General features: G+C 48.0%; 1 protein-coding gene across 1 annotated transcript; it reads left to right on the top strand.

Moving 5' to 3' along the window:
- Positions 1-1,330: 1,330 nt before the first annotated feature.
- SP110 (SP110 nuclear body protein) lies at positions 1,331-27,764 on the top strand. Its single transcript, XM_079132637.1, has 11 exons — positions 1,331-1,502; positions 3,694-3,841; positions 4,967-5,135; positions 7,329-7,586; positions 7,891-7,974; positions 10,131-10,208; positions 12,376-12,444; positions 13,316-13,465; positions 24,981-25,067; positions 25,526-25,694; positions 26,433-27,764. The coding sequence occupies exons 2-11, from the start codon at positions 3,695-3,697 to the stop codon at positions 26,461-26,463; spliced, it is 1,242 nt and encodes a 413-aa protein (XP_078988763.1). The 5' UTR covers positions 1,331-1,502; position 3,694; the 3' UTR covers positions 26,464-27,764.

Below are 27,764 nucleotides of genomic sequence, written 5' to 3'. Positions count from 1 at the left end.
GTGGCTTAGGGATCGAGTGCCCCTGAGTTCAATCCCCAGTAACAAAAAAAAAGGAATCACACATGATTTTAATAAGCCCTCACTACATAGATCGCTTGCATATGAATTAACAGGCAAGTTTTCCCCCTTAAGATTGTATTCTTGAGCCTGTGTTGCTTAGAATAAACATCTTTTGTCCTTATTCACTCTTTCTCATATAATAATGTTGGCCTGATCTGACATTTTGACATCATTTCCCCCCTTCCTTCACTCCCTGCCTTTTGCCTGTGCCTGCTGTGTCTCTGAAGGAGTCTGAGGAAGTCCTGGGTGCTGGCCTCACCCTCCATGAAAGGTTTTCCAGGTGAAGTGGAGGCTTGAGGCAATGAAGTGTGACATTTAATAAAACAGTTTACTCCCCACCGCCCCGATGCCCCTGCATCTCACAGCTCAGCACACTCCTTCCTGTTGCCCCTGCGTTACTCCGGGCTTGCTGTGGCTTCCGCCTCAGCCCTTCCCACTGCTGTGACTGACAGCACCCCGCCTGTTGCTCTGACTGTCCCTGGTGGCAGGTCTTGCTCACACCTCCATGGGCGGCAGAGACTGCTCTCTGTCCTGCAGGTCAGCCTTGGGTTCAAGTGTTCTTACACCCTAAAATCATATTGCCCATCTTTTTTCCTGAGGGTTTTGTGGGTTACCTGGAATGAGGAACTCATGGGTCAAGGACATTTAAAGTTAATGCTCTAAACAGAGATAGATTTCTAAATTTTAGGGCTTCTCACAGACCTCCATGCCCGTGCACACTGCGAATCTTTAAAAGGCGTGTGCAGAAGCAGCCCGCTCCCTCCTCACCTTGCTGTTCTGGGGTCCTCTCCTGGCCTGGCTCTGCCTCTGGACCCAGCTTCCGAGCACCCTCCTGGCTCCGACAGCCGGGGCTGGGCCTCCTCTGCACCATTTCAGCTGGTGTTTGGGGCCCTTTTACTGTAATCTTCTCATATAATCATCTCATCCTGACAAACTCTAGGCGTTTCTGCCACATCTTTAGCTGTTGGTGTTTTAAAGTAAATTTATTCAATTTAGAACATTTCCATCACCCAAGAAAGTACAGAAGAGGACAAGTCGCAGAGGAATGGAAATGGGTAAGGAAGGGGACAGATTCCCAGTTCCCATGGCTCAGGTCTGGTCCCCTGGCCCCCTCCCCTTGTCCCCCACTTCAGGCTGATTGACGGCAGCCCCTCCCCCACTGGCATGCTGTCCGAGGGGCCTCCCAAGCCCCGAGGTGTGGGAGGATGCAAGCCCTGGGCCTGCTTTTGGCTTCCTGCCTGACGTGCTGGGACACTTTCACTTTCCTTTCCTCCTTAGCCCGCCCGGCCCTGCCGCGGGGCGTGACTAGCCAGGCCGGGCAGGGACTTGCTGTTTCTCCCTGGCGTCTGTCTCCCTGCAGTTCTCCCAGGCCTCCAGGAGGGAACCCTGGCCCAGCCCTGGAACCTGGGAAGGGCCGCGAGCCGGCGGCAGCCAGCACCCAGGTCAGTCTCTGCCTCGCCTCTGCTGCTGTGCTCTCCAGGCTTGGTGACCGGGCGCTTATAACCCGTCTCCTGGCAGTCGCTCCAGGGTGGAACTCAAGTGTTTGAAATCTGAGGTCTTTCTTTGTAAAGGAGTGCTTTCCAGAGGGGTGGGAAGGCATGGGGACTTATCAGGAGATTGGTAAAAGGGAGACACAGTGACGCTGACACACACCTCAACTTTCTTCCCTAAATGCCAGCCTGTTCCTGTGGGTGGAGCGGAGACTCGTCCTCTCCCAGACTCTGATCCTGCGCTCCACCTGCCTGGCAGGCTCACTCATTATCCACTCTGCAAGGGGCTAGCAGAGAAGCTGGTGGAAAAGAGAAAATAAGGAGAGAACATTTCATCTCCTCTCTGACGTCTCATGAACTTTTTATATAGTTTCTTTAAGCATGTTCATCATTATTTCTTTGAAACAAATTCCTAGACGTGGAAATTTGAAAGACTGCTCCTCTTAGGACGTTAGATACTGGTTACCAAATTAGCCTCGGAGGATCTGAGCCTGTTTGCATTTCCGTCCACAGTGTTTGGGATTGTTGCTGTTATGGCTGCTATTATTTTCTATCTTGTCACATTGTCTTTCTTTGCATTTTTCTAAGACTAGCAAGTTCAGCTTTTCACAGATCCATTGCACACGTGGCTTATTCTCGATTGCCTGCTCAAGACTTTTGTTTATTTATTTATTACTTAGATGTTTGTTTGCCTTTTGCTCATTTATTTGCAAGGTCCCTATACATATTACGAATTTGAACATAGTCATCTATGAGATGCAGCATCTTTCGTAGCAAGGAACAGGACGCTGGAGTCAGACAAACTCTGCTTCGCCACTGGATACCTTGGGCTGATTACTTAACCTCTCTGTGCCTCATTCTCATCTTTTAGGATGAGCAGCCTGGTGAGGTTGTTCTGAACGCTGTCGTGTGATGAAGGGTCTTAAGGGAAGCCCTGGGGCCTTGCTCTGCCAGTCAAGCTGTCCTTCCGGCTCCCCTTGACTCTGCACTTGCCCTCACACTGTCCTTCTCGTGGGCGCTGTGGGTCACCCGGCCTCTATCTTCTAGGATTGCTTCATGAAGCCTGCCATCTGTTCTTATTCCCCACTGCTGTTGTGGATTATCCCTTTTTGTAATTTTTTTTCTGCCAAATTTAAAGGAACTGGGAGTGAGGGGAGTCGAGGCAGGCTCTCCACGTGCCACCGTTGTGAATCGCAGTTTACTCCTCTAATGCAAAATGAAGCTGGAGACAGGCTCTTTGTCGCCTTGTCTTTTAAAAATCTCAAGGTGACTGAATCTTCGTTAGTGCTTCCCTGTTTGTGACAACTGGTCAAGAAGGTCAGCTGCGGATTTTCTGCCTGTTGTAACTTACTGGTAATGTCCTTGATCCTAAACGGCTGGTTTTGCACGTGTCTCCGTTGAGACGCGAGTGGTCGGGTAAAATGAATCAGTGAGGTCATCCTTGCTAATCATACTTTCACATCCTTCGTGGTTTTATTTATTTGTTTTATCTGCTTATGACAAAATGTCCTGAGCTGCTTATGAGAGTTCGTAAATACTATCAGGTTTCCATCTACCCATTTCCACCTGGTCCCTTCTCCATGACCTTGGCTGATGGACAGCTCAGGCTGCAGCCCAGGCCATCCGGTTTAACCCGGCTCCGTGTGGCTGTGAGTACAGACCTACACCTCAAAACCAGCAGCCAGCAAGCTGCGATGGTTCCCAGCTCTGCCCCTGCCAAGCCGCACTACCTAGGGCGAGGGTCATTGATTCCTGTGTGTCACTGTGCTCAAAAACCAAGTGGTCAAAACCAGAGTAGCCATCTTGCAAGTGTTGTGAAGATCCAATAAGCTACTGCTTACGAAATGCTTAGAACAAAGTGGTGCGCAGGAAACACTCAGTAATGCCAGCTGTTTTTAATATCCACCATGAGTTGACAGGAGCCCCATGGGGACTTGGGCGTCCTCTCGTCAGACCCTCTCAGCCTCGATTGTTGCTGGGCGCTGCCTTTCCCGCCGTCTCTTAGGCAGACATTGCTTGTGGACGGCTCAGGGGTACCTTGGGAACCAGGATGTCTATCTTGGGTGCCTGTTTCGTGGAGAGCAGCTCCCCAGGCCCCTCAGAGCCTCTCTCCCCTGGGTTCTCACCCTGCCTCTTTCTGCAGGATGTTCACTATCACCAGGGCCATGGAAGAGGCTCTTCTTCAGCATTTCATATGCCGGAAGTTGGAGATTGCCTATGCCATACAGAAGCCATTTCCCTTCTTCGAAGGCCTCCGAGACAAATCCTTCATCACTGATAAAATGTACAGGGTGAGTGGGGTGGGCCCTTCCGCCAAGTGCCCTGCTCCTGAGATCTCACACCACCCACCCCCGCGAGGCCTGGCAAGCATGTCCAAGACCACAGGAGGGGTGGTCGGGAGAGAGGGTGTCAAGGGGCTGCCTTAGTTTTAGGGTGCCACCATGGCAAATCACCACAAACCAGGCGGCTTGAAACGACAGAAACTTATTCTCTCACAGTTCCGGAAACCACAGGGCCAAAATGAAGGTGCTGACAGGGTTGTTCCTTCCAGAGCTTCTGAGAAGAACCCGTTGCCTGCCTCTGCCCTCGCTTCTGGTGGCTGGCTGCCGGTGCGTCCTGATGTTCCTTGCCTTGTGGACACATCACTCCAGTCCGTTCCCATCTCTGGTCACCTTCTCTCTTCTGTGTCTTCTTCCCTTTTCTTTTCTCCTAAGGATTTAGGGCATGTGGAGCCCACCCTAATCCAGGATAATCTCATCTCAAGATCTGTATCTGAATTACAGTCTGCAAAGACACTTTTTGCAAATAAGTTCACATTCGTTCACATCCACAGGTTCCAGATGGAGATCTCTCTTTTGGGGTGGGGGGGTGCTGTTCAGCCCACTGCATGATCCCTATTTATAGGAGCTTGTTGTTCACAGCGCCTGCTGATGTCAGGCAGGTGTGTCCACATATGACAAAAGAGGCCCCAGGTCCAGGTAAATGGCAGCAGTGCTGGACCCTCTTCCCCTCCTCGGCCGGGGTGGCTCCAGCCTGACACACTCCTCAGAGGGGGCTCCTCCGCCCACACGTCCCGCCTTGCACCTTGAAGGGTCAGCTACGGTGGCACCCTTGACTCCACTTTCCTTCTGGAAAATTCTCCCTTCCATTGAAAGTTCCTGAAAGCTAGGTTCACAAGACAGACTTATTTTCAAGAAGGCTAAATTATTTATTTCTACAACTAGGCGCCCAGACATCTGAAGTGACTGAGCAAGACTGCGACCTCTTTACCAGAGAGGATTGGGCTCTATCTTTTACACTAAACTTCTTAAAAGAGTAAACTTGCTTTCCTATAACTTAGAAGACCGCAAATGTATGATGACTCTCCATTCAGTTCCAATCCTCCATACTAATCCTTCACTCCGTTGTCTTTAAAGGAATCACTGGAAGCTTGCACCAATTTGGTCCCTGTGTCCAGAGTGGCGTACAACATTCTCACCAAACTGGAGAAGAGTTTTAACCTGTCACTTCTGGTGACGTTGTTCAGCCAAATTAACCTGCGTGAATACCCCAACCTGATGGAGATTTGGGGAAGCTTCAGAAGCGGTAATGTGGTTGCTTGAATACTTTGTGCACATGAGGGGTTGCTATGCTGGGATTTCAGGCTTGTTTCCAGGGTTGGATGTCACCTCAACCCCTGCTTCCCTCTGGCATGACTGGAGGGCAGCCCTTCCTGCCTCTGTCCCCAACTCTCTAAGATGAATTTCTGGAGGAGATAGGCCATTCTGCCTAACCTGTTCTATGCATTTGGAGGATTGCCCAGTGTCCTGGACAATCTCTAAGGAATGCCTAAGGTGACAGAAAGCAAAGTCAGAGAGACCAAGACCAGTAGAAAGATAAGGAAAGCCATATCGAAAGAGAAAAGGACAGGGACAGATAAGAAGAAGTATCTCTCTTTTGTTAGTGCATTACCCCACATATGACTCTATCATGTGATCTTTAAAAACCCTGTGAAGTCATTATTAGCTGCCCTTGACACACAAGATAATCAAATCTCAGGGGCAACTTTCTCAAGGTTTCTCATCTGTTTAGAAACAGAACCAGAAGTCCTGTTTGGGTTTCCTAATGCCAGGGCTCAAGACTGTAACCACGGTTCTAAACAAGACCAGCAGGACGGCATATTATAAAACTGGAGAATGGAAGAAAGGTAACTGGAGAGGAAGAGAAGGAACATGGAGAGAGTGTGAGAAAGAATGGAGCTTGAAGTATGCTGAGAAAGAGGGAGAGCTGGTGTGTTCTTCAGCTCCCCATCACTACAACAAAATGCCAGAGATAATTAACTTATAAAGAGAGAAGGTTGATTTGGGCTCACAGTTTTGCAGGGGTCCAACCCGTGATCAGCTGGTCCTATGGCTTTGGGACTGTGGCAAGGCAGCACGCATGACTGAATGTGTGGCAGAACAAAGCCACTCACCTCACGGCCAGAAAATGAAGAAAGGAGGAGAGACCAGAGTCCTTCAAGGTCATGCCCCCTGGGACCTAGAGCCCTCCCACTAGGCCCCAGCTCCTAAGGTTCTCACCATCTCCCTACCACCCCACCCTGGGGACCCAACCCTTCACACCTGGGCTTTGGGGAGACCTCGAACACCCAAACGACAGCATCTCAATAAACAAAGGAAAAACAAAAAGAGAAAGGAGCAGGAGTAAGAGAGCCAGGCAGGGGAAGTGGCCAGCTGGAGGGAAATGCTCTGGCCAACCACGTGGTGCTCTTAGGAGAGAATGGTAAGGAAGGGCCACCTGATCACGCTTGACTGTGACCTCGTCATCCCTGGGGTCACCACTGTGCACGGCTGCTGCTCCCTGACACTCCGCCTCCAGGGACCCCTCCCTAAAGGACAGATCCCTTGATCTAAGCGGCAGCCAGAGGAAAGGCCCTCCAGGGACGTGCAGCTGCCCAGGAGGGCAGGGCCAGGAGAGCCCAGAGAGCCACCAGCCTTGGGCTGGGCTCCCATGTCCTCCCAGATCTGCAACTCTCTGATTTGTTCTAGGTCCCTTTTGAAAATGTATTCCTTTTTCTCTTCACTGGTTGAGGTCATTTTACTTCTGAAATAAATAATAGAGAAAAATTGTAACCAAAACCCATCACAAGCCATTCAGAGGAAGAGCATGGGAAGCTGAGAGCCTGGGCTGCTGGGGTCAGGAGGGAAGGTTGATGTGGCCACGTCCTCGCGTATTCGGCTCAGAAGCTGATTCTTCAGGAATGAGCAGAAACCAGAATATGGAGATGCGGATCCATCCTGCCAAGGATTTTTCATTTTATCTTACTTGCTCCAAGGGGGTATATTTATTAAAACAGAGACTTCTGTTAAAATTCTGGCATTTATATCATTGACTAAATTCTATAAAACCAAAATTAAAGAAAGTCAAATCCTTGGGCACAAAGTCAAACTCCTCTTTATGTGTGAAACCTTTCTGGTGGCAGATCAGGGGTTAAGTGCAGCGGTCATAACACTGAATACCAGCATCAAATAAATAAGAGAGAGGGGCCACAAATGGACCAATATGACCACAGATGGGTCCTGTGCCCTTGGGGGAGAATGAAAACCTCCGCGTCCTGCCCTCCCGGAGGTCTTATGTTAAGAAATCCCCTGGGGGGCAGGGATGAAGCTCCACGCAGACCACTTGCCTCCTGTGCTGGAGGCCTCAGGTTCACTCCTCAGCACCAGGAAAAAAGAAAGGAAAAAGAAGTTCTTCCCCAGATATTCCGGGTCCTGATGTGTTCTCCTTCGTCAATCCCAGTGGGTACTTCCTGTGGAGAGAGCAGCAGAGCCACACCCCTGCCACTCAGAGCCCCAGCAGAAGGGAGCAGCCTGCAGACCCTGCTGGCGCTGACCCCTCCCGACCCTCCCTCACCGAGTCATCTGTCCTGTGCGCCCAGAGTCAGAGAGCCCAGAGCGTCCTTGCAGCAAATCCATGTGGCACTGGACGACCTGCCCAGCACTTCTGACCCTGCGGTGACTCTGCCTGACCCAGTCCAGGAAGGAAGAAGCACTCCAGGTGAGAAACAGACCCTGTCCAACACCCTTGATCCCCAGCCTAGACCGCCCATGCCAGGGTGCCTAACCCAAGCCCTGCCCTTTCCATGCACCCCCTACCCACACAGTCCTTCCCAAAAGGATCCCAAGCACTGCCAGGGACCAGGATAAGACCTGGAGCCCAGAATGCCTGCTCCCCGTTCCTGGACATCCCAGTTTCCTGCCCCTGGGCCTGGGTGCTCCATCTACCCTGGGCATTTTGATCACTCAGCGACCTCCTGACACCTAGTCCCTGTAACCTCTAATGATTTTTCTTCCTCCTTCAGTGGCTACTGACAACTTACCACCTGAAATAAAGGAGGAAGAAGACTCACAAGAGACACCCAGCCCCCGCCCTGGCGCTGTGCAAGGTAACAGTGACTGGGGCTGGCTTGGCTGAGCTCCTGGTGGCTGTGAAGGGAGAGCAGGCACCTGTCAACTGAGAGGCTGTGGTAGGACAAAAGAGCTGGGTAAGACAGAAAAGGAAACAGAAGGGCGGGTGGTCCACCAGCCTCAGTGCAAAAAAACGACGACAATCAAATCTCTTCCGAACCGACGTACAACTTGTGCAGCACCCTCCTGGGAGAGACACCCTGGTTCCTCACCCCACCTGAGTACGGGGACCTGCCTCTGCATTTCAACCTTGTTCATTCTCCTTTGGGTTGGATTATAAGAGCAAGGTTATTGAAATTATTAGAAAATATTATTAAATAATCTAAAGGGCCATTGGACCAAAGTTAGCTTCTAAAATTGGGTCCCTTGTCCTCCCCGAATCAAGTCATTTCTATAACGGGGTTTGGTTACATTAAATTTAACTGTGGTCTATTACTATTATTAACTTTATTGTTGTCAAGAATGATATTGTGATTCTGAGCTCTCTGGTACTGATAAGAAAGGGTCCTGTTTGATACAAATCAAGCTTCCTGTGCTCCATGCCCATAAGGTTAACATAATCATCAGGAAGCTCACAACAATGGATGATTCCATCTCGGAGATTTTCAAAAGAAAACAGATACTGTTATTACACTAAAAAGTGTCTAACTGAGAGTAAATGATTGCTCGCGTCTTCACTCTGTCCCAGCCTTGCCAAGGCCTTGGTCACCCATAATTTTTGCTAGTTGGAATCAATGATTCTCTTCTTCCTTTCTCTGGTCCTCACTTGCTGCTCCTGGAATCTAGAATTCTTTTGCCCCCCTCTGGTCAGTGTCCTCCAATGACAAACACACCCCTGAAATAAATGGAAAGGAAGGTGTCATGAAGCACCACACACCCCTCCAGGCCCTATTCCAGGTTATTCTCATTTGGTGACTTAGGTTTGCCTTTGTTTTATGTCCACCAAGAGGGCAAGCCATTTGCATCGTCTTGGGATGGGGCTCTCTGCTCTTCTATGAGCCGCCATCTTGGCCCCTTTCCAGCTACTCATCCAGTGCTTAGGACAGGCAGAAGACTGGAGCTCCTGAATGGAGACAGAGTCCCTGGGGAGGGCCAGGAGGCAAGTCTGGAAGAGGTGGACATGGAGGGGACTATCAATCACGAGGTCAGAAGCCCCACTTAGTATCTGCTAAACTCGGACTCCAAATGCCATATGACATGTGAGTCCATACTACATTTGAACACGTGTCTCTGCCACAAGGGATTGTGGCAGAACCGCAGGGGAGAAGGCCAAAGAACAGAGACTGAGGCACTTCGATTAGGGAATGCTCAAAACCGCCCTGCTAAGATGCAAAGCAAACAGAACACAGTGTAGCCTGAATGGTGAGTGGCAGGGCAATGCAGACCATCCCTTCTCACCTTCACCCTGACTGGGGAATCCTACCCTCAACCCTAGGCATTTCTGTATTATTTGGATTTTTAAGAGTGGATACTATTAAACCAATGTGAAAAGTAATGAATTGTTTCAAAAGTTCAACAGTTGCTTATCAACTCAGCCATATGCTGCTATGCAGGTGGGAATTGGAGACAGATCTCGTAGTATTGTGTAGAAGAGAAGAAAGGCAACCTTATGTGAGCTGGACCTTCATTTATTATCGTTTCAAGTCCTCTGCCTTACTGCTGCAAACCCAGCAGCACTTTGTACATATTTGCTGTCAGCAGGGTGAGCAAGGACAGCCCGCCCCTGCCTTTCCCAACATCGCCCTCCACGGAACTGCACCGAGCCTTCCTGTGCTGTTTCTCAAGGTGAAATGGTCACCAGTAGAGCAGTCAGTGAACATCCATACACAGACACCTACGCAGTAACGTGTTCCTGTGGCCATTAGAACCCAATGTCACCAGTTCCCGCCACTCTCAGCTGAGTTCCCTGAGTAAGGGCTGCTGAGGCTTGACCTTCTCTTCCACCCAGAGGAGGATTCTCTTAAGTGGGTCTGACAATAACCACAAGTTGGCAAAGTCCAGGAAGAACCCTTTGGGCTGCAGATTCCAAGGCCTGCGGAACATGCGCTCTCTCCCGTACAGGTTCTTCCTCTGACTGGGCGCTTTCTCTTCAGTCTCTTCTGAGCTCTGAAAAGAATTATGTTTCTTTTATCAGTGGTACAAGATGATTCTCCAGAGTCAAATGATCCAGAAGAACCCCGGGAGGCACCTAGCACACCTCCAAAGAAGAAAGGTAAGGATGTCCTTTCCCCTGTAGGTGTCAAGAGAGTGAATTTGGAGCTGCTTTCTGTGGTTCTGATCACATTTTGTCAATAGCAACCACATGTCCCTAGTCCTGATGGCCACACTCCACCTTCCTCCAAGGCTTGTATGGAAACTGTAAGAAACAAGAAGACGTTTAGAGATGCTAAAATAAGCATCTGTCAGAATCTACGGTTCTATCCAGGTGCAGTAGCACACACTTGTAATCCCAGCGCCTTGGGAGGCTGAGGCAAGAGGATCACAAGTTCAAAGCCAGTCTCAGCAACTTAATGAGACCCTAAGCAACTCAGTGAGACCCTGTCTCTAAGTAAAATATTAAAACCAAAGGCCGAATGTTTTCCCTGATAAGTTGATGATGATATATAATGGGGTTGGGGAGGTGGGGGTGAGAGAAGAAGGGAGGAACTTTAGATTGTAGAGGGAAATCAGAGGGAGAGGGTATGAAAAATGGTGGAATGAGACCGACATCATTACCTATGTACATGTATGATCACACGAATGGTATGACTCTACATCGTGCACAACCATAGAATCAAAGAAATGTACCCCATTCGTGTGCAATGAATCAAAATGCAATCTGTAAAAAAATTTTTTTGTTAAAGAAAGGGCTAGGGATGGGGCTCAGTGGTTAGGTGCTTCTGGGTTCAAGCCCCAGTACCCAAAAAATTAAAAATAACAGTAAAAAAATTGCCTGTTCTGAAATCATCAGAGGCCTGCATCCACGCCTTCTTGATTTCTTAGCACGTTGGTGGCACCAGTTTCTGGAACTGAAGGTCGTTCCCCGAGCAGAACTGCTTCCTCGTAAGACGTGGCCAGCCCTTCTCTGCGCGCCCCCACCCACACCTGTGGTCCCCACCTCGCAGCCCACTGCCCCATCCAGTCTTGCTCCCCGTCCTCAACCATTCAGTAAACCCCCTTCTCTCCGGCACTGTTTCTGTCGCTCCCCCGTCCCTCCTTGGCTGACCTGGGACTCCTTCTCTCAACTTGGGCCCCACCCTCGTCCTGGACGCCTGCGGCACCCATGAGGACGGCAGACAGGCCACCCAAGGCCCTGGCCTCTCCACCCTTCGTCTGCTCATTTCCAGTGACTTTTCCCTCAGATTCTCGGCCTCCTGTGCCCAGATGCAAGGCGTCGGCCTTACCATCACCCCACAGCCTAATTTCCCAGTGTTGCGAATTCCTTTTCTGATGCCTGTTCTTCACGTTTCTCGTCTGCAGCTATCACTCCACTCCTGGTCTCTCCTTCTCAGCCCGATACTAACATAGTAATGGTAATCTTAAAAGTCCCTGTTCTCTTCCTCACGATTTGTCCCCTCTGCGTCTGTCTGGTGCTTTTGAATGACCTGTCTGCTGGCCTTTCCCTCCTGCAGTCCTTCCTCTGCCTGTCCTCACACGCCTCCTCACCCGCTGGAATCCAAGTCGGCCTGCGCTGTCTGCCCCGCCTGCCTTACCGCTCTGTCTTTCCCTAGAACTCTCTGGCCAGTCTTGGAAGAACTCGCTTATCTGCGTCTGCACACCGCATCTGAAAGCAGGCTCTGCCGGAGAGTCACAGGACCGGCCGCGGGTCCCTGCTGGTCTTCCTGTGTAAATGACCTCACGCTGCGTGACAGCTCCTCTTCCTGCTGTGACCCTTCAAACCTTGAGCTTCTTCAGCTTCTCCTCCTGTGACGCTGACCTACTAAGTAGAAGAGGAGGGTCCCCCCCACTGCCCACAGCTGGCCCTGCCAGGCACCCACATCTTCCTCTGCCCTCCAGTCCTTCTCCTGCTCACGTACCTGTTGTCCCTCCACTTGGCTGACATTCAGGTCTCTTTCACACCAGGACCTGCCTGCAGCCGGTGCTCAGGCCCAGCCTGGCTTCCCAAAGGAACGTCAGCTGCCGCCATAGCTTCCTCTTCATCTCACAGCCAGACTTCTAGAAATGAATTGCCTCAACCTCCTGTCTCCGTTTCTTTTCTTCTCTTTCCTTTGCCTCTTTAGAGTTTTTTCTACTCCATAAAGCAGTATCACCTAAGGTCACCAACGGTCCCCCGGCCACTGTGATTTTAAGACCAAAAGTAAAAACTAAATATCGTTGACATATAAGGTTGGCAGATCTGTATTTATAACTATAAAAGATTCTTTATCCTTTCTTTTTAGGAAAAAAAATTAAAAGGAATAACTGGTCAACTCCAAAAAAGAGAAGTCAGAAAAAAAGCTGCCCAAGAGGTAATATGAGGAACAAAAGGAGGCGGGACCCCACAAGAGCTCACTCAGGGCTGTAGGTCACGCTGGGAAAGAGGGCTGAATTTTATTCTAAAAGCAATGGGAAGTCATTGAAGAGATCTCAGCAGTCAAGTGACCTGACCTGATTTTAAATTTGACAAGACCAATTTTGCTGCTCTGTATGAAATGAACTAGAGATGAACAGGAATCTTTCCATTCAAGTGACAGATTACGTCCCACAGGCAAGGAATGGAGAATGGAGGATTTTAGTTTATATATATGAGGGGGACTACCAACCTTTTCCCTACTAAAGGGAGAATTAAAAAAAAAAAAAAAAAAAAAAGCCAGGCACGGTGCACACCTGTAATCCCAGAGACTCAGGAGGCTGAGGCAGGAGGATCACAAGTTTAAGGCCAGTCTCAGCAACTTAAGTAGGCCCTAGACCCTATCTCAAAAAAAAAAAAAAACAAACAAAAACAAAAAACTAAAAATGAACTGGGGATGTGGCTCAGTGGTAGCCCCCCTGAGTTCAATCCCTGGTACCAAAAACAAAAACTTCGCTACTTTGAGATAAGATGGACAAGATCCTGGGTCCTCCTCACCCTAACCTTGTGAGATTTCCAAAGGACAAAGAAACTACCACCTTTGAGTTTTAGAGCCTAAAGATGTCTTCAAGTCCTGGGCTTCATGGCTCTGCACACGCGAATTCCCAGGAGGAAACTGCTCCGGTTTTCCTGGCACGTTGAGACTTAACCTCGTCTTCACTGCTAAGGGGCCGCGGGGAGAGGGCAGGAAGGAAGGTCGCTAGCCAGGGGAAGAGGCCGCTCCCTGTGGACCCCAATTTAAACTAGTCACAAATCACTGCTTGGCCCAGAGGCAGCCTCACCGGGGCAAGGAGTCCAAAAGAAGCTCCCATGGCTGGATCAGGGGACTCAGAGGAAGGACGGCTCAACCTGGAACTCGAGGGTGGTGACAAGGGCCCGAAGGGCACGGCTGACAGGGGCCCTGGCGTCGGGATCTGAGGGTAAGCCCGGGGGAATGGCCTGTCGTGGGAGGGGCTGTCGTGGAGCAGGTACGGGAGACAGGTAGGGAAGGAGAGAAAGGGCAGGTCCCGGGAAGGACCACCCAGCAAGGACGTTGGCCTGCGTGGGTGACGGACAAGAGCGGCTCAGCCCGGCCTCCGGCTCACCTCCCCGAGCCACTGTTCTGTTGTGATTGGCGGAGGCGCCAGTACTCCACGCAGTGTGACGAGCGGCCAGCTCCTGCCCACCCCTGTTGGGCTCAGGATGGGCCCGAGCACGGGGTTATTTCTTAATGGTTCACTTCTAGAAGTGAAATTGCTTGGTCAAGTCTGCGCATCTTAAATCAACACGTGTGGATCGCGCAGTTGCCCAAATTATTCACACTCCTGTTGGCCTCACAGAGATCCCCTTGACCCTGCCCCTTCACCAGCACTACAAATAGCACAAACAGGAAACCACAGAATGATACTCCCTTGGCGTGTTCCTTGAGTTTCTTCACCTGTGCCTGTGGTTACAGGTGTGGTAGGTACCGGGGTCCACCAGTGTGCCTGGGCGGCAGCCTCAGCAGGTGAGACACCCAGCCTGCGCGCCCAGGATGTCCCGTGCCCTGACTCCGCCAAGGAAGTGCAGACCAAAGTGAGAGGGTCACTTCCATTTTGAGAGCCTGCCTGTCCTCTTTATCTACACGGAGAACAGCCGTGCTCTGTGGCCAGGAGCCTGGAGCGTCCATGGTGCAGGGCTGAGCTTCCTCTAATCTGTGATGAGCAGGGAGCACAAGAGAGGAGGAGTGAAGCTTTGTTGCTGAAAAACAGCACTTGGCAAACTTTTTCCCAGTAGGGCCAAATGATTGCAGCTAGGCTTTGCCGACCACGCCGTCTCTATCACAAACACTCAGCTCTGCCTTTGTAGTGTGTAAACGGCCAGAGACAGATGTGTAGGCAAATGGGTGTGGCTGGCTTCCAATAAAAGCTCACTGGTGGCAGGCCAGTTTGGCCCTCAGGCTGTAGTTTGCTGATTTCTATAATAAATTGCTGAAATTCATGAGACGTATGAATTACTGTGCCATCATCCAGCCTGTCTTTACTAATTGGCCTTTAAAAAAAAATTGTCAGTTTTTTCTGTTGAGCTTCATCTATTTATAGTGACTAATTTTTTTTGCATAGAACTATTCATTTCAAGCTTTAAGGAATTAGTCCTCTGTAACACATCCTGCAATTTGTCTTACTTTACTTTTTGTCTTTTACTGGAGAAGCTTTTGGTGGTGGAGACTATTTTATTATCAACGTAGGCAAATCAGTTAATCTTTAGCAGTGTGGCCTATGACAGTCTCTCGACCTTGGCAGCTACTAACATTTTGGGCCAGATAATTGTTCATAACACAGGCAGCCCTGTGCCTCAAGGGATGCTTAGTAATATCCCTGCCCCTGCCCGCTAGATACCAGAAGCAGCTGCCTCCTCGTCCTGACAAACAAAAGGAGTTTAAATGTTGCCTGACATCCTGGGGGAGAGGGGTCAGAAGTGGCTGTGTCTGGGAACTGCTGCTCCGTGCATGTACTTCTTCCTTTTAAAGCCCTTTCTAGACCTGGGCACAGTGGTAGTGGCACTCAGCTGTGATCCCAGCAACTCGGGAGACTGAGGCAGGAGGATCACAAGTTTGAGACTGTAAGGCCCCCAAAAAGGAAACCCCAACTCTGTCCCATGGATGGACGGCAACCCCAATCAACCGCAGGAGGCGTCACTTGATGCAAACCGCAAGAGGTGTTTATTCCAGCGCGCTGGGACCCGACTCATGACTCACACAGGAGTCCAGGAGTCGAGTCCCGAGCAAAAAATCTTGTAGGTTTATAAAGGCAGTGACCACACATCGGGAGGGGTCGCACATGAAATGGAAAAGGGGAACAAAGCTGCCGGGAAATTTCAAAGGGGGTCTGGGTTTGCTGATAACATACAACATGTTTCACAATGTTTTACAACAGGGCGTAGATTCTGGTGTCTTAACTGCCTGAATACTATCTTGCTCCAATTACTCTTTTACTCTCTGTTTGGGGCTGATTCCTGGAACAGCTTTAAGGGCTTTGTTCCCAGCACTGGGAGGGAGACCTTAGGGAGTTGAGATAAAATAGACAGCTTAAAAAAAATGTCCATTCTTTCATTTCCCCATTTTCTTTTTTGGTAAGTTCTAATCATGGAACTTCTGTCTCTATATACTCTTCTCCAAAGCTATTTCCTTGGCAGAGGGACTGGTATTGTTGCCTGAGCATTAGTACCTGTACAGCACTTACTCTCTCCCTGATGAAGGTGACTCCGTGAAGGAGATTGCCAGTAGTCTCATACCCCCATGTGGAGCAATAATAATGGTCTTTACCTCCGCACATCCTTGCCATATTCTGTGACCTCCCATCCTAGGGCAGACATAGAAAGGGGTCTGTTTTAGATTGTCATGGGAGCGTGGGTACATCCTGGGTTGTACCCTTTAACTAGGCAGTATTCTGTTCCCCCGAAAGGCCTGGGTGATGATGGCCAACGTCTACGGGCTTCCTCAGAAGTCAGGGTAGGGATATCCCAATTATCTAACCCAGCTACTAAGGCTCAGATGTCTGGGGTTAGGGACGGCCACCAAGCCCAAAGGGGTTTCTCCCTGGTGGTGCTCCATATTATATCTCCAGTCTGGGAGAGGACTTGCCATGTTAGTCGTTGGGGGGCATGAGGGTTGGGGCTACTTATTGGTAGGAGGTGTGTCAAAAGGAGCAGGAACACGGTGGATGCAGAGCTTGAGGGGGTTGTCCAATTTTTCCACTTTCCACGTTGGGTCTGGTGGTGGTGCAGGCTTGACATGCGAAGCGTGAATCCAGGCTGCGATGCCATCGACTTTTGAGGCAGGCAAGGGCCCAGGGGGCACCAATTAGCAGCCCCTTGTTTGCAGTCCTTGATAAACAGTCCTTGATAAAGGCAAGTAAATTTGGTAATCAATGGCCTCTGGAGATCCTTGACATTCCATTCTTCCAGGGGCAGTCTCCAACTTGCAGAGGCAGATGACTTTATGGCCTCTACTTCCTCGATTTGACCCGATCCCCTATTTCTACACTAACTACTTGTTCCCAATTCTGGCTTCATTCCCCCCTTTAGCTTTAGGAACCCCTAACTGCTTGTTAAGGAAATGAAAAGGGGCATTGTTCGTTCTGGCTGCTTCGAAGCTGAATGGGGGCAGCGAGGGGCAAGCAGTTTGGAGTTCCTTTTTTTTTTTTTTTTTAAATCGGGTCAATCAAGGGGTCCCAGGAAGAAGCCTGGTTGGGGAAGAGCAGGTTGTAAAGTCATCTGGGGGTGGGTGCTTCTATGATAGAAGAACAAAAAGACATGAGTACTGAAATGAGATTAGTACAAAATAAATGTTGCAGCATCTGAAACATGCCACTGAGTATCATGAAAATGACAGAAGTCAATCTCTCACCAGGAGGTGGAAAAACTGAGAAATTGTTCCCATAACTAGGCCTAGCAAAGGCTGGAGAGGACAAGGCCTTTATTTGGGGACTTTAACATTGTCCAGGTTATCAGGAATGTAAACACAACATTTAACTCTTAATGTCATAGGTGTCCCCAGAAAATATAGTTAAGCTACTTAATGTCATCTGATTTTGTAAAATATCCCTTTATTGGTATAACCTGTGTTTAGTAGAGATCTCTATACTTCTGATACTTAGGAATAGATAATCATATGAGCAAACATAGATTAAGTCTACCTGTGTAGCTTAGGAAGGTCTGCAGGCCTTAAACTGACTAAAAACTTCTGACTGGCAGTTTCTCTTGATAGTTATCAGGAACATTTGCTGAAGAATCTTTCTTTCATTTGTAGCTTCCAGTTTTTATTCTAGTGGGCTAATACAAGTGTACATCTTAAGTTACATTTAACTATTATTTCCTTTAAATGCCCAAGAATGGCTATATTTTGGTTTTAACTGTTTTGCTGGGTGTCTAAGATCAAGCTGGTCAAATTGACCTGGTTCCTGTCTTGTTAAAGAGTCAGCTGAGTTCCCACAGGGGTCACTCATACAGAACTTAAGAGCGGCTTCCTAGTTCCACCAGTGACTTTGGTTAGGCAGGGTCTCTTGATGAGCTGACTTCCTTTGGAAGCATCAAGGGATGTTTCCCTTTTTCCATGACCCTCCTCTGCAGCAGATGCACTGAGTGATTTTTCATCCTCTAGTCTCAACAATCCCCTTGATCAGGAGGTTGTGTGACCCAGAGTTGCAACACTCCTTAGAGAAGTTCTCTTATTCCCTGGGTTCAGGCTGACGTTGAGGGCAAGACCCAAATATGGACTTTTCTTGACCTCTGTATTTAACTCCAATCTCTAAGTTTGATCTTAATCATCCAGCAAGCCAGTCTCACCAGTCATAAAGTAAGAGTACTGGGCTTTAACTTCAATGTCTATAACTTTACAGTTATTTACCCTTTTATCTAACTGGAGTCTGTATTAGTACTGGAAGTTACCATTATCTGTTCCATAGGTGATGGCTTATTATCACAAGTTACCTAGGTTGTGTGTTCTTGAAGCAGCTACTTCTGCAAAACATTAACAGGTAACAGTTTTACAAAATAAAATTAGCAAGAGTAAAAATATATTCAGCTTGTATAATAGCTATCTTGAATTTTGATTGAGAACCACATTCTATCCCCTATTTGAGATCACAGTACTTTTACAACAAGAACCAACTTTTTGACTATAACTTTAAATAAGCTGAAGTCTGACTTATTTTGGAGTCACTCTAACATGCAGTAAGGTGGGAGGCAGAGCCTTATCTCAGGTAAGGCGTGGCTTTTTTCAGATCTTAAGTGTTCTAATTCTGATGTTGAGCTTTGCTTCTTCCTTAAATACCATTAAGTAGTTTACATATACTGTTTCCTGAGTCTATATAAACTTTATAATTAACACAATTTAACATAGTATCTAAAACATGAATCAAAGAAAGGCTGAGAGAGCTTTCAACTTTCCTTTTAGTGATAAAGTGGCAAAATGTTTTCATGTTTCTTTCATGTTTCACAATATTAACCTTTAAACAAATCAGACTCTAATGTTTAGAAATACATTTACATTTGAAATTCTTTATCTCAGTGTAAAAAGTGACAAATTTTACACATACCCTATTGATAGCAGGTCCTATAATAGAACATTAAATGATAGAAATAAATTCCCAATTAAAATTTACTCTTTATAAGTTTAAGATTACCATTACAGACAAGTTTAATCTGGAGAATAGCAGAGCTTAATAAATTCCTTGCTTTAAAAATTTGTGTACCTGAAAAATATGAACACATTTAATATACAACTAGTGACCATTTCACAATTACCTTGACACTTTTATCTTACCAAATTTAGTTTTTAAAGAAAAATGTAGACTCTGTAACATAGTACGATACTCTATAACAGTTGTTTAATCATAATTGTATACACCCCAATTTTTAAGACTAATTGTTCTAAAGAATAAAACTTAATAGACACAAAGTTAAGAGTAAATTAGTGTTTCAAATCCTTGTCATTTTACCATGTCATTCTACCATATAGATTAAACTTTGGCTTATATCAGAATATTAGTATTTCACCTTAGGAAAAACCTTCAATAGCTTTAGCTGTCTCACATACATATAACCAACTTAGTTACACACAAACTTGTTGAAACTTGCCCTTTACTTACACAGACTTTCTTAGCACTTACTTAGACCCTCATGTATTTCATCACACAAGCACTTTCTTACCCAGAAACATTTCCTTTTCCCTTTTACTAAATATATTTCCATACCCAGAACCTTTTATTTTCTTTTTTCCTTTCTGTCGACACCTTTTTGTTTACATTCTGAAACAACTCTCATGAAATTTTTGAATTTAGATAAATTACTCCATTTTAGCAAGATAAAATACTTTGTTGTTATAGTACTCTAATTGAAACACTGTGAGAGGGGAGATGGTAACATTAAAACCAAATCTAAGAGCTCCTTGGAGCTTAGCAGATGGAACCCTCACCCTCCAGGTTGGGGTTTTACCTGTTAGGACATAACTCTTAATAACCTAGTTTTTAGTAATGACACAAAGCAATTTTAAACCCTTTTATTTACCAACCTATGAAAACACCAATAATGTTTAAGTATGATACCCCATGGAATTTAAGGAGTTAAAAGTACTCGATGTTACTTAACAATTAGCATTTTAACTTTGTAAATTAATCCGATGTCTCTACAAACACATTTGAGTAATCCCATACATGTTAACTCTAATTCACTTATTCTGTAAAAACCAAGATATCAGACAAGTGTCCTGAACAGTAATTGCTGTCTCTTTCCTGTTGAAGAAAAGTCCTAGAAACAATTGATATTAGACACTTTATTAACATCAATATTTTATTAGCTTGACCACCTAGAGACTTGTGAGTTATTTTCAAAGACATTTTGCTTTTATTAGTTTACCCAATTTGAACCTTTTTAAATCACGTGAATTAAAAGTATCTGGATCCATTTTTAAATTTTAATTTTAGGAGCGCTCAGTTTTGATACAGACAAAAGATGACATCAGACAGCACAACATACAAATAACACAAAATTAAAGGCCTTGTAACTTTATAGGTGAATCTCCATTGCAATGTAACAGATGTTCAAAAACTCTAGTTGAATAAAAAATAGAACCGATCAAAAAATCATGAGCTCAAAAAAACATATAATTAAAAAAACAAGAGTCCTGGAAAAATGATACGGCCGTTAATTACTTTAGTGAAGTACCATAGCATTTACTTTGCTGGAGTTTTAAAGACTCTTTTTACCTTTTCTTTCCCTGGGTTTGAGACCGGTCTCCTACTGAGCCTTTAGGCTTCCTTTATTTACATTTCAATGTAAGCCTTGACTGAGATCTGGAAGGATCTAACAGGTTTTAACAGAAACTTTGTGTCTAAGGCATTTTAGCCATCTCATCAGGACAGGTTGGATGTTAAAATTATGAGACCTTATTTTTCATTACTTTTGAGACTGAAGCTACTTTGCTAAGTTACCCTTCAGGGCTGTCGGGAGGGGGAGTCCGGAGAAGGAACCTTTGGGGTCCACCTGAGAGTAGCCCAGGCCGAGAACCCCGCAGTTGTTCCAACCCTTCCTCCACTTTGTCCGCCACAAACACACAACAGAACCAGAACCAGACGGGCGCCAATCTCTGATCCACCAATTGAACCCCATCAGCGCCCTTACCGATGGAGACTACCAGGCGTCCCTGGCTCTCCTCCACCCTTAGGGCGTCCCCCAGGGCTGCAACCTGTGGCCCTCCAGGCACGTCTACCAACCACTGTTCGGTCACTCTCACGAGTCACCGAACGGCTGCCACCGAAAACCGAAAGCGTGCTCACAGAACCAGACCAACTAACAAAATACAAGACAAAGACAGACAACTTCGGGGTACCCCTTCTTACCTCCAAGGTCAACTCCGTGGATGAGGGGGGGCCGTCTTATCCCGGACGAGCCCCCAAATGTAAGGCCCCCCAAAAAGGAAACCCCAACTCTGTCCCATGGATGGACGGCAACCCCAATCAACCGCAGGAGGCGTCATTTGATGCAAACCGCAAGAGGTGTTTATTCCAGCGCGCTGGGACCCAACTCCAGGAGTCGAGTCCCTAGCAGAAAATCTTGTAGGTTTATAAAGGCAGAAACCACACATCAGGAGGGGTCACACATGAAAGGGAAAAGGGGGACAAAGCTGCTGGGAAATTTCAAAGGGGGTCTGGGTTTGCTGATAACATACAACATGTTTCACAATGTTTTACAACAGGGCGTAGATTCTGGTGTCTTAACTGTCTGAATACTATCTTGCTCCAATTACTCTTACTCTCTGTTTGGGGATGTTTCCTGGAACAGTTTTAAGGGCTTTGTTCCCAGCACTGGGAGGGAGACCTTAGGGAGTTGAGATAAAATAGACAGCTTAAAAAAATGTCCATTCTTTCAAGGCCACCATCAGCAACTTAGTGAAACTCTTGGCAATTTAGAGAGACCCTGTTTCAAGATGAAAAGGACTAGGGATGTATCTCAGTGGTGAAGTGTCCCTAGGTTCAATCCCCAGTACCAAAAAAGTGGAGGGGAGCCCTTTCTACATAAGATCTATCAGGCTTTATGTAACGTATGTGTATGTGTGTGTGTGTGTGTGTGTGTGTGTGTGTGTGTGTAAATTTGTGAAAATGTGGCTTCTGAATACTTTTGGCCTTGCGGTCTGTGAGCGCAAGCTTGCTGTCATTTCCCTTTCCTGGGGACCACATCTCACAATGGAGGTTGGTTGGACATCAAATGCTTCACCTCCTGCCTGCCTGGGGCCTTCTCTCCTGTCCCCTGCACTCCCCGCAAGACAAATCCCCCCCTCCTCCCTCTCTTTGCTCTACACCCTCAGATTCCCCCCCCTCCCCCCCCCTAAAGGTCCCGACTATAGGAAAGCATCCTCTGTCCCAGCAGTCAGGTGGGTCCCCACCATGCCCTCCGAGCCGGATCTTTTCTGCCTGGTGCTTCTCACAGCTGTGAGTGATAACCTGCGCACCACGTGAGCGTCACGTGAGGTTGCTCAGTCTTGCTTGTTGCTTCACTCCTCTGTGCCTTACAGTTTAGACTTAAATAATTAATAAATCAAAATATTACTTATTCTTCTTCATCAAACATGAACACCGTCCCGTACCAGGGCCAGTCACAGTGCACAGGTGTGAACTGGCAAACGCTTCTTCCTCAATCTGCCTGTCAAAGTGGAGTCTTGAAACCAAGCCCTTTGCTGCCCTCTGCTGGAAGACTGACGTACTAAGCACACACATGGATTGTGTTTCCGATTGTGGAATCCTTGCTCAGTGCACAACCCAAGACACCTTGTGCAGACACATCATTTTACAACTGGCAAAGCATTTTTCTACCTTTTCTCATCTAATCCTTACAATAAATGAGTGTTAGCCCATTCTACAGATTCCATTAAAGCGTAAAAGACATGCATGAACTAAAATCAGCCTGGGTAGTTCCAATCCAAAGTCCTTTGTTCTTTACGTTAGAAAACTAAATAAGCAAACCCAAATGCCTCTAGTTTTTTGATGAAACCCAGAAGAAGCCGGGGCCCAGATATATGCTGATGGTGGCCTCTGCCTCAGCTTCTCCACCTCCTTGGCTGTCACACCTGCTGTGTCTTCTTGTTTGACCCCGTGTGTCTGTTTTTGGCCATGTGAGGTGGTCTTGCCAAGGCATTTCTCTAGTCGTGGGACAAGCACTGGACAATTCCGTTGCCGGTGCACCTCATACACTGTGGAGACCACCAGAATTCCCTCCCCAGATCCGAGCCACAGTCCGCATCTACACAGTGAGGACAGTTGTCGCCTCCTCTTCCTTACCCAGGGTGTGAGCACGGGCGACACAATGTGTGCTGCTTCTGTTTCCTTGACTGGTACTTTTCCAGCCGCCCCCTCCCACCTCCTCCCCGGCTCCCATCTTCCCTGGCCTCTCAACCTTCCATGTGTAATTCTCACCTCGTGCTTTCCTCTGAGATTTCCGGGAGTTAGCCTTCAGCTCGCTAATTGGGTTTTCTCCATCCTGCGGCTCCTGGCTCTCCCAGGCTTTGCTGTTCCTTGTACAGCTCTCTCCACTTCCACCAACTCTCGTTTGCCCTTTAATTGCTTCCTCCCAGGCTCCGGGCTGCTTGCTCACGCTTGCTCAGGGTGAGCCAAGCTCCCCTCAGAGAAGGGCTGGTGTTCCTGGGCCACAGCGGTTCCATCTTCACCAGCTGTTTGCTGAGATGGGCAGGTGAGGCTGGGCCAAACAGCACTCCCAGGAACTGACCAGAGGCTGCCCTTGGGGGTAGGTGGGTGGCTTTGGAAGTCCTCGGGCCTAAAGGCCCCAACTCCCTGGGTGGCCCACCTGCAGCAGACGCAGGAGGGAGACCTGAACCTGGGCTCTTCAGGTTGGCTTGCTGCCCACACCCCGGAGCCCCCTGCTGCTCCCTCATCCACTGAGAGCACATCCAGGACATCTGTGTCATGAGAGCACATTCACCATTGGAGTTAGAGAAGGCATTTCCGTGAGATGGAGAGCTGTAGGGCGCCATGGCGAGCTCAGTCCCCCAGGGCTACCTGTAGCTCTGCCTTTCACCCAGATGGGAACTGCTCAAATTCCAGTTAGTGTGCCCAACAGGGAGCGCGCTCAGGAAGTCATCCTAGGGCTGCAGAGGCCGCTCACAGCCCCCCAGGTCTGGCTCCCAGGGCCAGGTTCTCACCCCCTGCACCGTATTTAAGTGGAGCCCGGAGACAAACAGGGGAGTCAGCCACTCCGTGAAGAGTGCTGGCCGACACTTGAAACCAAGTCCTTCCCCCTCCAAGTTCCCTTGCGCCCAGACCTAGCCCTGCCACCAGCCGCTGCTCCGCCAAGACTGGGCACTTTGGGCTGGGAAACCCTGCCCTCACTTCTCAGGGGCCACTCTACATTCAGTCTCTCAGTCTCTCCCTCTCTCTGTCTCTCCCTTTCTCTTTCTCGCTCTCTCTCTCTCTCTCTCTCTCTCTCTCTCTCACACACACACACACACACACACACACACACACACACACACACACACCTTTCCAGTAATTACCAGATCCGTCTACTGATGCTGTCCTTTCCTTTTTGCCAACAACACCTTGATCATTCATGTGTCCTTCTGCTCTTCTGTAAGTTTGTGAAACAGCAGAGTGTTGGACCAGAGCTTCCCTCTGACTCATTCCAGGTATAGCATCTTCCAGAACTCAGCCTAAGGCTTGGGCAGCCCTTTCCCCTCTCCCCTAAGATACAGCCCTGCAGAGAATTCCCCCACAGTGAGGTCTGAGGGTTAGGGAGCAGGAATTTCTGATATTTATTTTAAACCCTTGTGCAACTGCTTCTTTTTAATCTGAATCCAAGATCCCTATTTTGGGGATCTGCCAAATCCCCAGGTGCAATTCGCATGTTAATCCAGAACTCTCTAGAGTTTTCTTTTATTCATAAAAGAAGGGACAGGGAAACCATGAAATGAAAAGTGACAGAAAACTATAAAAACAGACACTGTCCCCCGGTGCTGACCTCACTTACCCGAATCTTCGTTTAAATTAGGAGTAAAATTATGAGTAAAGACTTTTTTCTCCAGCTACATGATCACAAAGAAATATCCTAGATGGGAACTTCCATGAGCACAGAGATCAGCAGGATTCGGTGGAATACTAAAGAACACTGGGCAATGACCCATTAGCTTGCAAGTTAAAATATACTCAAAAGCTGTCCTGTGAGTTCTGCTGACATGCTCTGTCTGGTGTGGGGTGATGGTGGTGGTGGTGGTTCATTGACTGTCCACCCAGCTGATCTGACACTCAGAGTGGAGGACTCCCTGTGGAGTAACTGGAGAAGCTTCCCCAATACCATTTACATTCCTGTTTGATATTATTATTGGAATCCCAGGGAGGGGAGCTTCCAAGAGGAAGAGTGAATGAAGGCTAACACGAAAATGTTCTCTTCTCCTTTCTGAAAAAACTGAAGATGACCTTGTGGATTTTCTCTCTCCTGAACTTCCTGTGACCTGCGGTACAGCGACAGGGATCTTATATAAGGAGAAAATGAAGCCAGGTGAGTTCCTTGGTTCTTCTGTTCTGAGGACAGCTGGGCCAGGCGTTGTTGGAAGGGAGAGAGCGCCTGGTGTAACAGCTCAGGACACGGACCCCGTTGGCCAGGCCGCAGAGACTGAAATGCTTCCTGCGAAGGAATTTCCAAATGTTCCACATCACAGTGTGTCTGCCAATCGGACCTCGCCAGTCCCTCATGGAAGTCATCCACGGACCCCACAACCCACTGCACAGAGGTGTCACATAAAATCCTAATTCTGTCGCACTCCCTACACTCAGGCGGGTCTCAGCTTCCTTCAAGCCTAGAGAAGAGGAACCCAGCCGTCCCTGCTCCTGCCCCAGCCTCCCAGCAGTCCCTTGGGACCCAGGAAGCCGGAGCACCACAGTTAGGAGCTCAGAGGTCTGGGGTGAATTCTCAGAGGGTAGACATGGATCCCAGAACGGGCTGTCTTTTCCTTACAGGCTCCTCAGAGAAGTGCATTCAGGATGAAGACGGAGCGTGGTTCACACTAAAAGAATTTGCGATTAAAGGAAAAGGGAGACATGCAAGAAACTGGAGGTGGACTGTGCGTTGCAAGGGCAAGACCCTGAGTCAACTGCTGGAAGTGTTGCGCGAACCAGAGACTGACAGGTGAGGGCTGACAGGTGAGGGTCTGAAACCTCGGGAGGATGAGCTCCAGCTCATTAGGTTTCAGCAGCGTGATTTAGAAAGAGCTAAGTGCTCACAGGTGACAAAGTGAGGAACGGGCTTGATGATGGAGACCCTCAATGCCAGGACCGCAGGCAGCGTGAGGGTTTAAATGCAGGGGACGGGGAAGAGGTCTCAGGAGCTTAGGCTGGTGTCTGGGTAGGTTGGAGAGACCGTCGCTGAAGGCATGCTGATTTGAAGAACCTCCCTGTGTCCTCTGCCCAGTAAGCCCAGCCCACCTGGCCCCTCCAGGAAGTGTTTCCAGGCCACCCTGTCTGTGGCCACTCTCTCCTCTGCACTTCTAGGGCACACTATTCCTATCCTGAGAACAGCTGCAGAGGGACTAGTCTTTGTGATCCCAGAACCCAGCACAAAGATTCTGATACTACTCCAAAAGATGATGGGGATGGACTCGTAAGGATTTTATCTAGAGAGGAAGAATAGAGATGGAAAGGAAGGGCTGGAAAAGAAGCCCTGACGTCCTGGGGTTAAGTAACGGGGGAAATGCTTTTACCCCTACGTGAAGTCCACAAGGACTGAGTGTGGGAGGCAGCTCATTTCACTTTTGCTTGCCTTGGGTTGAGATCTAGTGGGATCTCCAGCTGCAATATTCCTAGGAAGCGGGAAGCTCACTGTTAGCTTCCATAAAAGCCTCATTCGTTAACTCCTTCTCTCTTGCAGAATGGACTTTAGTTCTGTCCTCCAGGAATAAACCTCAAGAGAGAAGTAAATGGCAGGTGTTCCTACCACATTTCTGGTCACCTGGTTGCAGAGTTTCCACGTCTGAACTCTGAGCCCCTGAGCATCCCAGCTCAGAGCCACCTCCTCACTTGGGCAGGGCTACTGCACACTGCTGCTGCTTTCATAGTTAATTTGGGATGGAAAGTAAATGACTCTTTAAAATGCAAATTGGGAGGACAAAAGCCAATGCTGTCCATGTGTTTTAGAAAAAGTTCGGGATCATGGGATGACCATCCTTGACCGAACACCAGAAACTGCTCAATGCTACGTGCTGGCTGCAGTAGCGCCAGGGTGGACGCGGGGTGTTTGAGCTCTGCGGTCCTCTGTGAGGCCCCCTCCAGGCGGATGGCTGCACCACCCTCTCCCCTTCCACCCTCTCTTGCTTACATGTGTTCTCTAGGCTCAGGTCCCACCCATCAGCTTCACATTAGGTGTGAACTACCACCTCTCCTGTCTTGCCCAGGAGTCTGGCCTGACCCTTGGCTAGATTCATTCGGAGTTTAAGACAATGGTTGCAATGACAACTGTTGTAAAAACCATCTTTTCCAAGCTGATTTGAAGCACCTGGGGCATCGGGGATACTCAGTGTAATAGCAAAAATTTATGGAAGAACACAAACCCCATCAATGTTATAAAATAAAGGGCTACATCTGCAGAATGAATTTTTTAAAAATACGTGGGTTCCTAGATATTGCTGTGGTTTGAATGTCCCCAACCAAACTCCTGTTGAAAATCAATCTGCATTGTGAGGTGGTTAAAAGGGTGAACACTTAATCCAACTATGGTATTTGGAAGTATGACCTTTAGAAGGTAATTAAGGTTAAATGAGGTCAAAAGGTGGGATCCTCATCCAGTCGGACTGTGACTTTATAAGAAGAAGAGGGGAGACCAGAGCTAGGACCCTCTGTCTTACCATGTCAATGCTGACTTGCCTTTGGACTCGCCAGATGAGGCCCCCTAATCTCATCTTGAATTTTCAATCTTCATTCACTGAATAAATTTTCACTCTATAGATTGCTCCATCTGGGGCATTCCACTGTAGCAACAGAGAATGGGAAGCCCACCAACAGGTTTTGAGTTGAGATCTTCGGGAATCGTATGCTGGTTATAATGTGCACGGAAGGAGCCCTGCTTGGTTTATATATCTGAAAGAATCGACTGTAGTCATTCTAGGGTCGGATTGCAGGGACATTGGCTTTCAGTGTCACACATTTCGGTACAGGTGAAATTCTTATAATGACTGTATTATTTCTGCAACCACAAAAAAATAAA

This window comes from Sciurus vulgaris, assembly GCF_902686455.1.
Source record: "Sciurus vulgaris genome assembly, chromosome: 3".
In the NCBI taxonomy this organism is placed as follows: Eukaryota; Metazoa; Chordata; class Mammalia; order Rodentia; family Sciuridae; genus Sciurus; species Sciurus vulgaris.
This window is presented reverse-complemented; position numbering and strand designations above follow the sequence as displayed.